The sequence below is a fragment of the Palaemon carinicauda genome, chromosome 30 (genome assembly GCF_036898095.1).
Source record: "Palaemon carinicauda isolate YSFRI2023 chromosome 30, ASM3689809v2, whole genome shotgun sequence".
NCBI classification, from domain to species: Eukaryota; Metazoa; Arthropoda; class Malacostraca; order Decapoda; family Palaemonidae; genus Palaemon; species Palaemon carinicauda.
The window spans coordinates 39,633,447-39,646,517 of record NC_090754.1 but is presented as its reverse complement, the minus strand read 5'-3'; the positions used below and the strand labels follow the sequence as shown (position 1 = coordinate 39,646,517).

At 35.4% G+C, this 13,071-nt stretch overlaps 1 protein-coding gene across 2 annotated transcripts in view; it reads right to left on the bottom strand.

The window, feature by feature from the left end:
• Nucleotides 1-400: 400 nt before the first annotated feature.
• Nucleotides 401-13,071, bottom strand: part of LOC137623036 (sodium/potassium-transporting ATPase subunit alpha-like) — a 13,046-nt gene continuing 375 nt past the window's right edge. Inside the window, exons 1-4 of one of the 2 annotated variants that reach the window (XM_068353667.1) lie at nt 13,064-13,071; nt 4,563-4,643; nt 943-1,074; nt 401-634 (exon numbers count right to left, since the gene is read on the bottom strand). The exon at nt 13,064-13,071 is cut by the window's right edge and continues 375 nt beyond it. In XM_068353667.1, coding sequence (XP_068209768.1) covers nt 416-634; nt 943-1,074; nt 4,563-4,643; nt 13,064-13,071 — 440 coding nt within the window. In that variant the 3' untranslated portion in view covers nt 401-415. The remainder of the gene's footprint in view (nt 635-942; nt 1,075-4,562; nt 4,644-13,063) is intronic. The other variant, XM_068353668.1, reaches the window with a different exon arrangement.

Here is a 13,071-nt window from a genome sequence, read left to right as displayed (position 1 = left end):
AATATACTGTATTCCGAGTATAGTACTGTAATGTATATGCACTAACTTCCACAATAGACTTTGGTCAAAATTCCCTATTGAAATTATATTAATACAATAGCATAAACATCAATGCAAGAAATCTGTACTTAATACTGTATTGCAATGCTATTTGAAATTAAAACCAGGAATGCTTCCTAACAGCCCCATAACTATTTAATGCCAATAGATTTCTGAGGATGTACTTTTATAATATTGCCAAACACCCCAGTTATAAATATCCTGAGCTAACCCCTAGTCATTCTAGATGGGGAATTAATACCTGAACTCCAACCCACAAGTTAAGTAATTTGAGCTATCAAATTTAGAACTTCTAATGAATTCCTAACCGTAAGAACTTCTCTTAATAAAAACAAAAAAGTTCTCTCAATTCAAATCAAACTTTACTTACATTGTCATTGTTTGGTTCTTCTTCAGCAGCAGTTTCAATGGAATAGGCAATGAAGCACAGGATGGCACCAATCCACAAGAGCAGTGAGAAACCACCGAACAGATTCTTACAGAATTTGATCCATTCAGGAGTTTGTTTAGGTGGAGTGAGGGCATTTGGGCCATCACGTTCTATTCTTCTACGAGCCTCGCTTTGCGACAATCCCTGCAATTTTAAGTTTCAGTCCTGATTATATATACAAAAAGATTCTACATTAAAATCTTCTTTAAACAATAATAAAAGCATTTTACAATCAATGATGAGAGATTTCACAACCGAAAGTTACCAAGCTAAAGACCTTGTCCTATTAAGACAAATATCTTATTTAAATTCTAATCGAGATGACCAGGTTATTCTGTTAACTGATTGAAGTTTAAGAATTACTATTGCTTTAGCAAAAAAAAAAAAAAAAAAACTTAATTATTTATAATTGGAGTAAGATATACAAAAGCTGCAAAGTACCGTATACTCACAGTGTCAGGATTGACCGTCAATCGCTGGAAGAGTTCCTCAATGGGAACTCTGTGCTCATCAAGCTCTAACTCTTGCTTCAGATCATCGAGATCTTTCTCCCCCTTTTTCGGCTTTTTCGCAACTTTTTTTGACTGGAAAAAGAACAAAAGTCTTAGACAATTCTACAAAGTACATATCTCCAACAGAATTAGAAAATTGTGGATTCCAATAAATCAGAAGAAAGAATATGCCCTTTAAAAAATAAGTTCCCAATTTAAAAAAGATGAATAGTTTCAAGTATTGTACTCTTATATCTTTATTATTCACAAAAATCATTCATTCATTGCTGTATGGTAAAAATGACTAAAGTGTTTCAAAATAAATCCCATTCATATTTTCCATATTAAGTATAACTTACAATCAATACAACTCACTTAACAACAAATATAAATACTGCTAAAAAACAAATAAAAGTCAAAAAGATCAATGGATTGTCAGAATCCACAGTAAGGAAAAAATACATCTATGGATTGTCATTGTAACATGCATGATCCCAACCACCTGATACAAACAGAAGGGTAAGATTCTACTAATTGTCAAAATTTTTCAATACTACCTATGGGTTTCAAACAAAATTCCAGAAAGTGCAATATGTAGCAACTACAAATAACATTGCAATTTTTATCTGGATCTTTTCTATCTCACTGGTCAATTCTTGAGGCATTATGCACTCGGTAGATACAATCACAATGTTGCTGTAAGATTGTAAATTCTTTAAATTCAGCTATATCTTTGTATAATATAAGTGCAAATGGCAGGATAGCGTGCCACTTCAAATGTACATTCACATACTGTAAACTCATGTCCAGCACAAACTTCCAGAGCAGTCAATCATACAATTTTGTTCTTGAAAATAAATATAACATTACCAACATTAATAAAAAAAAATAACAGAATATGAAGAAATCAAAATGGAAAATAAGAGTCTTAAAAACAGGATTAGCATAAATTAAAAAATACAGTACAGTACTACAATGAAGCTTATAGTCTCAGGGCAACAAATAAATGTACCTGTAGAGGAAAGGTTACATAAATTTCACTAGTATTATTTAAGCTGATTTTAGTAGCATCGTCAGGAGGCAGTTTTGGAAAAAATTAGTTCAGAAGTAGTAATAAAAGAATAAAATTCAATAAGAACCGAAATATTCGTCGAATACAAATAACACTTTCCCTAAGCACAAGTCACTTGCATAGAGTTCTTTACAAAACAAGTCTGGTTGTAAAGAACAAGTATACAAAAGCATTGGCTTCAATCCTATTTCTCTGAAACCTTGTGACCATTAGATAAAGTTTGCAGCATATTTTGTGAAGCGATCACAAAAATTAATGACGGCTTCAATAAAGAATAAAAAGTACCTAACTGTACGAGCCGTTAACTTAACTGCAGAACGACTTCATAGTGGTCAAGGAAGTGAAAATTCCAAAATTTTTTATCTATTTAAGTCATACACGGGATTTCCATTACGCATCACCACAAAAGTGACCTACTGTATTGGTGGGTCAACAACTACACAGCCTCAAAAATGAGATTTTTAGGAACCAGGAATTTAAAGTCAACAGTTTTCACAGAAGCCAATATCGATATGTACACGACAGTACAATATGGCAGAATGACCCCACCATCAAGACACCTTTTATTCAATATTACTTCATAAGCATTCAATGCAAAACAGGGATTTCTATCATGCTTTTAATAATACATCGTATCTATTAATTGAAAATGCTAGCACGTGCACCTAAGATACAAAAATTGCAACTAATAATTTCTTAATGAAATTGCAAAAAGGAATTTTCAGAGGTTAGAGGGTAAAGCCCTATTCCTAACTACCTTTCTCATCAATAGTTTAAGCTTAAGTTTTCAAGAATAGAAAACATCACCAGCTCAAAAGACTAGACATTTTTAAAGAGCCTTCTACTGACCATCACAAAACTATCAAAAACTACTGTATTGACAATATTTATGAAATCTAAGAAATAAACTTTCTACACTTATCGGGTCAATTATTTACCTATAACTAATGATTCTACAACATTATTCATCATAGCTGGTTTCCTAAACATTACATTGTACCATAGTGACTAACAGAATTGACGACTTCCTGCAAATATTCATGTAATCCTGGGTAAAATCTTGTGTACACTATTCAAACCTAGAAAAATGACTATGGTTCTAAAGACTGAACTTCAATTTCTAAACATGTTACACAATGCTTTCCCCACACACAATGGGCAGCTCTGCAGCAGTAACATGACTTAAGCTTGATGACTTCACTAAAGCAAGAATGAAACTGGGAAAAAAGTAGCAAATCTAGGTTAAAGAAAATTAAAAGATCAACAGTACTCAACTTGTAAATGAAATACTGTATAAACTACATAGGATGAAAAAAAAATTTAAAAGATATTCACCAAATTTGGTGCCCATGTTTATGGGATAAGTTATTTGCTAAAATAGCAGTATGGTTATTTTTTTTTATACCAGTATAAGTCTAGTTTATTATACCAGTATGGTCAAGTTTATTAGGATATCAATGGGTAAGGTGATAGGATTCATAAACTACAAAAACAAGAAAAGCAATAACATTACAAGCAACACTACAAAATATCTACTGCAACTATCAAAAATTGTCTCAGTACATTGCAACAGATTGGTGAAGAACAAAAGTATAGTCATGTCGAAAACAAAGTGGTTTGAAGTATGGCATTCCACTCAGCAAGGTTTGTGACTGGTGTAGCTGTAAGGCAATGCTCAAGTGTCAACATGCAACACTAAATGGTCAGTTAGTTCTTAACAGGAACAACTTCAAAATCAGGCAGTGTAACAAACTTTATAGGACATCTACCAAGAATGATTCAGCTGATTCATAAATCTAACATTAACCCTTTCCACAATTAAACAGCAATATTTCTTATAAAAAAACTGTACTGCATTAGAGCATCTCATTTTTCTTTTTCTTTTTTTTTGTAAAAACAATTCTATTTTGCTTTCAAGTTTTATGGAGGGCTTTAAAAGAATATAATCCCATGCTTTTAACGGGTTTTGTAGCTAAATATCATTTAGCAAGCATTTTGTCCCCTTGGCAAATCAAAACGTTTCTGCTTAAGTTGTATCACGTTACGGACACACTTCAAGGGCATGGAGTAAAACTAAAATGACCAAATTCAAGTTCAGTGCCACATTTCTATTCCTGAGCAACCCCAAGAACTTATCCAACTGAAGCTACCTTCATCATAAAATTCACAGCAGTTTTGTCAAGATTAGAGTCAACAGACAGTGCTAGAAGAAAGAAACTTGTCTGACAACAGCCCAATTGCATAGGGGTTCCTCACTACCTCACTGACTTGAACTACATTAAAAGGTGCGGAAATAGTGAAATTTCATCGTGCAGTCTTGTAAGGATGTGAGAAACCTCATGCAAAGGCGTGTCAACAAATACGGCCGAGAAACTTGCGGGAAAAGAGTTTATTTTTTTTTTTCAAATAGGCAGGAAGAGTCCACCTCGTCAAAAAGGAAAATTCGTCTATAAAAAAAGGTAACACTTTTCAATTTTTTTTTCTGCATCAGGTCTCATAGAAAGGCTACCTTAGGATCCCCTTTCACAGTTCGGTTATCGTCGGGGACGGTACGGTCGGTGGCGTGTCGGTACGAATCTGTTCTCCCCGTCTGAAAGAAAAATTGGCAACAAACCAAATAATATCTACCAACACATTAAAACTCCCGTGTTAAACCACCTTTTGTAATCACTGCCTTGATAAACAAGGCCTCTGTTGGTGTGGAATGTTGAAACTAATGCTTTATAGTGTATGATTTAACTAAAACACTACACATATTTAGTCAAATCCTCACACACAACTAAATACTAATCCTACTTACTCATGGTGACTAAACAAAAATTAAAAAGGTGGTTTAAAGTACATACAACCAGGATTTGTAAAGTTAAGGTTCAAAAATCACTAGTTCAACAAAGGCTCTTCCACAAATATTAGTAGCTATACAAACTTAAAAATAAAGCAAACTCCAACATTAAACAAAGATTTAAATGAAATTTAATATTTGCAACAAATGGTGCACCTTGCATTGTTAATCATACATTTTATACGTGACTTTAGCTGCTGATATGTTTTGTCAATCTCTAAATACATTTACCAAACCCTTACTAATAGAGTATTTTTATTGTTTAAAAGTACTGCATACTCAGCTATAGATTAATAAAGTAATGTATACAAAATACATTGATCTATTTTAGTACTCAATACATTTATATAATTATAACATCTCATACTTTTATAGTTTTTTCTTAATGGTAACCATGAATGAAAGTTAATAATTATCCGTAAGACATATGATACAACATGTCAGCAACAGAGCCCAAATCTATCATTCAATTCCATGCACTCGTAATTCCTTTCTGCTTTGCAAGATGCTGCTGGCGTTAAGGTTCTAGCAAATGGTTCAGCATTCACCACATGTAGGACAAATGCACAAAGCCAAACTTCAAACTTTAATAACAAAGTGGTTACATGACCTTGCATAACTCATGGGGAAATTTATATACATGATTATAGATATAAAAATATATACCTTATAGATATATAGCCTATAATTTGTGTATGTATATATAATGTATATACATATGTGTTCCCTGTTACCAGAATTAATCATAACCATGGTATGGGAGGCAATATGCATTTTAAACTTTCAACCATGTCTCATGTAAACTTCCTCAACTTAATTGTACATTACCTGTGCATTGGATGAAGGCTTAGGTAAAAAAAAAATACCCCTCATACAATTTTTCATATAATGAGGAATGGGCCAGCCCCACCCCCCCCACAAAAAAAAAAAACTAATATGCCTGAAGCTTGAAAAATATCTAATGATACTCGCGTTTTGTACTGTCGAAATTACAAAAGTTAAATATACAATAGCACAGATTCTTGCATGCAGTTTATAACGATCTGAAGGCAATACAAAAGGAAAAAAAAAGAAAAAAATAGAAGCCCAATAATTCCTTACAAACTCATACTGCCTCATTATATATATATATATATATATATATATATATATATATATATATATATATATATATATATATATATATAATATTCCACATGTATATCAGCAGAGCGAATAAATTTAGGACTGTTTAGAAACCTTACTATCACCAACCACTTTTACTTTAGGGTGGGAGAAAGGAGGGAAAGGGGGGGGGGGGGGTTACGCGCCGAAGCCGACGGATTTGAGTAGTATCCACCCATACTCCTCCCAAGCACGATAGCCGACAAAAAGTTACTTGTCTATTTACCAAATGTCTCTAATACATTTTGCCTAGGGAATATTTTTATTTAACAGGCATCTGTCCATGATAAGATTCTACCCTTCTGCATTTAACTTTTACTTCATTTCAACGTTGGGAGTCGAGCGAGACTGTCACCCCAGTCGTTTTACTCTTCCAGCACCTTCCCAACGTAACACCTCTTCTACACCTGTCATGGTTGAAGGGCTCCCACTCCCGAAGTACCTCTTCTCTCGTCCTATAACAAAGCCGAGGGAGAACTAGTAATGGTAACGCAATCTTCGCTCTTATCGCTACTTTGTTGGAAGGCCATGAATGAGAGAACTCGACCGAGAGAGAGAGAGACTATCTCCCTCCCTCAATTTCCTACAACCCCTCCCACAACAACAAAACATATTTTAGCGTTGGCTAGCCCAAATGAAAGTCTTTTTTACGATGGAGTAAGGGAGAGGTCATTAGCACTGAAGACCGAGAAAGATACGAATTTAGGGCCACAGAAATATAAGGGCAGGCATTTTAATTCATAGATCCACAACAGTATGCAAAGTACTTCAAATAGATTCGTTAAAAAAATCAACGTAATCTGGACCATTAATGAAAACTAGATTCTAACGAGACCACATATTACAACATATAACTTGCGCAAGATACAGAACAGTGCGCATGTTGACGACGACTGCCCCACCCACTTTACTACGAACAAAATACTACGACAACTTTCTTCCCTCCGCCTTCCTGTGTCAGTCTGATCTTGCTACCTTGATTTAAAGAGGCGGTGGCAGTCTTCGGCCACCGACTAGACCTTAAATTCCTTAGACCGATTTCTCTCCCACAAGGCTCAAGTGACCAAAGTTCTCTTTTCCTCAAAACTAATTGCACAATGGCTTACCGCCCCAGACGCTCGAGGTCGAGCTGAATGCTAGAGAAGTGAAAGCGTGTGCCATGAATCAAACATTGAAAATAGAATGTCACTTTACACTTACAACCCAAAACTTTGGGGAAAACAATGCTCAATTGGCGTGAAAGCACCTCTCAACTGTACTATAGAGTGCTATATCCCAAGTTTTCTTATGAGAGAACGGGAGAGTTGGAATAAACTTAGCCGTTAGTGAAGATCGACACAACCCCCCAAAACCCGCCCCGCCTTCCCCCGGGCTGAAATAGTAGTATGGATAATGTAACTCTCGTCCCAAGCTCTTCTCTTAGCACACAACACGCTCATCTGAAATAGAATGGAGTAACACCGCATTCAACTTTCAGAGTAATATGGCTACTTGTCTTACCACATCTCTTACGGAGGTTAACTTGCCTTGGGTTGTCTTTAAACTGTTGCAATAAATTCATAAATTAAAGCAACCCATTGTCAATATTAGATGTTACGCTTAGCATTTTACGGCTGGTATTGACCGATACAACCACAAATCCAGTTCTGGTTGGTTTTAGTGGGTATGATTTAAGGTGACTGGTTGGTATTCTTTAAGACTGTACTAACGATTTACAATAAATTCTATCTTAAATCGCAAGAACTCTGGCTTATATGACCTGTCATGTCAAAGCCACCGTTACTGTTACGGATTCTAATTTGCTAAAAGTTAATGAAAAATGCTGGGACGTAGACGGTCGCTCTACATAATGTCGTCATGATATAGATTTGAAACTTCCACCAAACTATTCCCCCTTCATGTAAACTAAAACAGTGATGGAATCTCGCCTTTCCATACGATGCCATGACATTTAATTTATATCTTACAATCGAGGAAAATTCATTGAACTTTCATAAAATTATTTTAAACGACAAACAAAAGCCCCAAATGACAAATTACCGTTATATTTCTGACATTATCCGTGGCCAAGGAATCTTGCCAACCGACCGACCCAGGCGTTGAGCTACTTTCAAGGGCCAAAGCCTTACGCCGAACACAGGAGGTAGCGAACCTGTCGGACACCAATTTCCTAAGGCTTCTGCAAAGAAACGCTAATGTCTTTAAAAGGGGAAAAGCGAGTGTCTCGTTACAAATACCAACGACGAACGAGGTGATCACGAAGACTGGCATTATGAAATTTTAAAGGTAAGGCAAACGAGATTTCAGACCATAAAACAATTAAAATATATTTCGCAGATAAGTTCTATATCAGGGAACGTGGATGTTCCTTTATTAATCAAAGTGACTGAAATAATTAAAACCTATTAAGAAAACATAACTAATTGCTTTCCAAAACTAAGTCATTAAGTCATCCAATGTGGTTTAAATACTATACTATCTATTTTCATGTTATTTCAACTGATATGTGGAGACCATCATAATCATGAATATCAGTGGAAATCTGTTAAAACTGACAAGATAGGATGAGCGACAATGAAAAAAGAGAGAGAGAGAGAGAGAGAGAGAGAGAGAGAGAGAGAGAGAGAGAGAGAGAGAGAGAGAGAGAGAGAGAGAGAGAACCAACCGGCTCAAATACACCTCTGCATTGCACCACCACCTGACCGTCCACTAACCCGCTCAAAGGTCTCTCTCTCTCTCTCTCTCTCTCTCTCTCTCTCTCTCTCTCTCTCTCTCTCTCTCTCTCTCTCTCTCTCTCTCTCAGCTGAAATGTCAGGTCTGTAAAAAACAAACCTACTAGTCATTGAACAATATGTTGTTCTGCAACTTATCCAAGAAACCCTTAACTACACATTCTATAACATGAACAGAACAAAAGTGATCTCTTGTATAATAAAAAAAAGGAAAATAAAAACATTTGGTTTAAAATGCTCGAGAACGCCGGCAACTCCCTCCCTCCCTCTACCCCTTCCTTTCTGACAACCACCTCCTCCCCACCCCCAACCCTTCCCAAACCAATCAATAGCCGAGCGTCGGCGCTGTTCTGGGTCCCTTTTTATCCATATCATTGCTGTTTTTCTTCCCTTTAAAACAGCTGTTTGCTAATGTCTTGAATAGTAATAAATTTGTCCGGCGTAATATAATAATGGTGGATACAAACAGGTTTAATGTAACAGCAACATCAGGGCTCCCACCCTGTTTTCCTCCCGTCACCTTTCAATGGCCGGCTTCGGGAACCAACGCTTTCTGCAACGGAGGAATAGTTTTTTTTCTTTTTTTTTGCGTATGTTGACGGTTCATGAGAGAAATTCCAAACGTTACATTGGAATATAAATTTCATCGTATTTTAGGAAATAGATATATAACAGTTACGAGACAACTTTTAAACAATCTCTCTATTACAATCAACATTAAGTTTATACGGCGAATTAACGAATTAACTTACAAGGTAGAAAAATCGCATGAAAACATAACCAAGTAAACATGACAGTATTTTAAAGTTAACGCAAAGATGCTGGACTTCAACACTGGTTATATAACTGATAGTTGTGTAATATTTCTATTCTAAATGAAAGGAAATGAACTGAACCACAGGTAAGGCATACACGAGCTAAATTTTACGCAAATTTTAACTACTTACATTATAGTATATTCTTGTGCGTTTACATTCACACAAAAATTATATCTTGACATTATTATTTCCAGGTCAATATCAAGTTCATAAAACACCTGGCAAAATCTAGAATGATGTTGATAGTACATATAGGCCTCCTAAGTCATTGATCTTCAACATACCTTCTATGAAGGTAGCAAAACATACAACAGACTTCTAACGATAATCACCGGACAGACTTTTCTGGAACTGTGACTGAAGCGGCTTTCGAACTAACTTACGATTCACAGTCGAAAGCCATAATCAATGCATTCTTGTGCGTATGCGATAAAGAAAAATAAGAGATTCTTCGTTTCAAGACTCATTTACGCATGTGTATCAAATTCTTGAAATATAGATTATCCATGAGGCAGTAGTTATAGAAATAACATTCCAGATACAACCAGATTGCTACATTCCAATGCAGGCTTCGACAATGATGGTAAATACTGCAATACAATCTTCATAGATGCTCTTGGGGAAAAAAAATTGCTATAAATCGCATGATGGCACTAATGGTTAGAAACCGCTAAATGTAAACCGATTTTTTTTTTTTGGGGGGGGGGGGATTACTTAACACTTAAGGGGATGACCGTCACTGAGAGTACCGGTATATAAAAAAAGTACATCAATCATAGTACATACGTTTATTGAATAAGTTTGAAATAAAATAGTTCAGAAAAAGAAAACAATTCTATTGGCATTTTAGCTAATTAACGACCCATGCCGGTAAATTTCATATTCTGCGTCTAATAAGCGTACACATCGTATACTTAACAGAATATCGAATCCCAAGGACAATAGCCTATTTACTTTTATATTTGAAGCTTCCTCGACAAGTATAGTATTTCATACCATCAACAGAGATATTTTTTCTCCAAGGTCTAAAAATTAACTACATATTGTTCATTTTAAGTAAATTTACCTCGGCAATAATTAATTCCTTTTATCATCCAAGACTCAATTATCTAATTTCCAGGTTTTTAATAACCCTATTTGTCATAATTCAGACTTTCAGGCTTATTTACTTTCCTCTTAAAAACACTTTCACTAACTAGTGTTCATATCCACCGTTACTACTTTGTAAACCATCGCGTCTGCAAACCCCTTAATCGTGCCTCGTTTTCTGATCACTGAACCGAATTTACTACATTTGATGTCTTCCATGCATATAACATAGCCGTTTCAGCTTCGGTAAACCTAGCATTCTTGAACACATGAAAATGTATACGATTTCTCTCGATCTTCTACTTTCTTAGTGTCACAAACCTAGCCCTAATCTATAAGCAATGGAACTTTAATTCCTCATACCAATTTCTGGGGAATTCGCCGACATTCCTTACGAAATCAGGCCAGACAATATATATATATATAAAAAAAAAAAACCGACATATCACCCTAGTGACAATTCCTGATGCTATATTTCAACCTTTTAAAGAATACTTACATATACTACAAAAAAAATAATATTACCGTTCTAACGTATTGCAAAGTTGGTTCCAAGTATTAATTTTTTCTTTAAATGCTGTAGAAGGTTTTCAATAGCTTTGAAATAAAATGGATGACATAACTGGTAGAAAACCAGCTCATGGTTGATGAAAACGCGATGATCGGACTTTACTAAAGTAAATCGAATTTTGAGCTAGTGAAAATTTTACCTGACATAGAAGGACTTTTGGTACATCTCTGACTTCAATAAACCTACCGAGTGTGGAAATGGGGCTTCGACGACGTAAAAAGAAAAAAAAATCGATCGGACAAAAGGATAGTTCCAATATACTTTATATTTAACTGTCTTACCAATTCCTTGAATAGCTTCGCCACTTTGCCTTGCTTACTGTGTAGCTCTCCTAGTTACATGGAAATTTTGAATAAAATTAGCAATTAACAGGAAAAAATGCATAAATCTTCATGGGAATTTCTATACATATTTAGAAATAACTGTATTAGTTCACCAAATATAAAATCATTTAACATTTTCCAAGTTCCATAGATTATTTTTTCTAAGTAGAAGTTGGATTTTTTCTAAGTTGTAGTTACATTCGTTTCGGCAGTCTTTACATTTTAAGAACCAAATAAAAATACAATTCTGTCAATTTCTATCTAATCCCGCTTCTTAAAAAAAAAAAAACTTACAATTCGCTCGAAAATTCAAAATTACTATCAAATCGAGTGGCTATCGCTACTCCCAAACGCCTTATTTTAGCAGACGACATTACATTGACTTGCCTACTATTGAAGGAACGGGTTAACCTGAAAACCATAGTACGATTATATTGGTGTAAGTAGGAAATAATATACATGATCCCGAATTGATAAGCTTTAAATAAGTGTTATTATATCTTGAATATTTCCTAAATTTGGGACCTCACGAATCCCGAGTTTTATCCTGAGACAAGAAATCTATATTTTATTTAGAGGATAAATGCAGACATAAAATTTCACTCTAACAATAGTTAAGAGCTTTTTGATCAAGATACTGTCCTGGGTTCAAATCATGACATCGGTTAAGAATTTTAGTATATATAGTTTCAAGAATCAAATTGTCTACCGTTAGTAATACTAATTTATCCAAATATCTGAAAATCAGCCATGAAGCATCAATGCTAAGCTAACTTTTAAGAACATTTTTTTTTCTCTAACATTTAAAAATCGATTTAGTCCTCACATTAAACCTATGCGACGAGGAAACCCTCCCAACTGAATTTACCATAATCTACTCAACATAAAACATTTTCTTGTTAAAATTATGCCACGCCCCCTTTTCCCCGGCAACATATAGATGGTTTTCATAAAATTAGACTATCCTAGGATACCAACCAGGTTAAATTATCCCTTTCGCCAAATCAAAATTTCTAGAACAGTAGAAACAATGATAACAGTATCTCTGGTGCAGGTGTGACTCCGGCAAAAAGGAGGAGGGGAGGGGGAGAAGCGCTCCCCCAGCAGCCATGGCTGGGTATCGATTCCTGGAGAGATGAGAGCGAGCCAGCTAAGGCCCCTGCAACTACATTGATCAATGTCGGCCTTACATCACCTTAAACAAAAAACAGGAATATTCCCAAAGATTCAAGGAGAAAATGAGACATAAAATATTAATTCATCTAGGAGTTAAAATCTCTTCTCGTAAAGCTTCAGGAAATTTCCCACCTTCAAACCCCCAAAACCCCCTTTTGCAAGCGAGTCGAAACCTCCCTCCCCCGCCCGTAAGAAACTGCCGGTGCAACACGCCCACAACCTCTGGGAAAAAAAGGGGGGACATTAAGGCTGGAAAAAAAAAATTAAGGTGAGAATTTCGGACTTGGGGACTTACATCGGCCA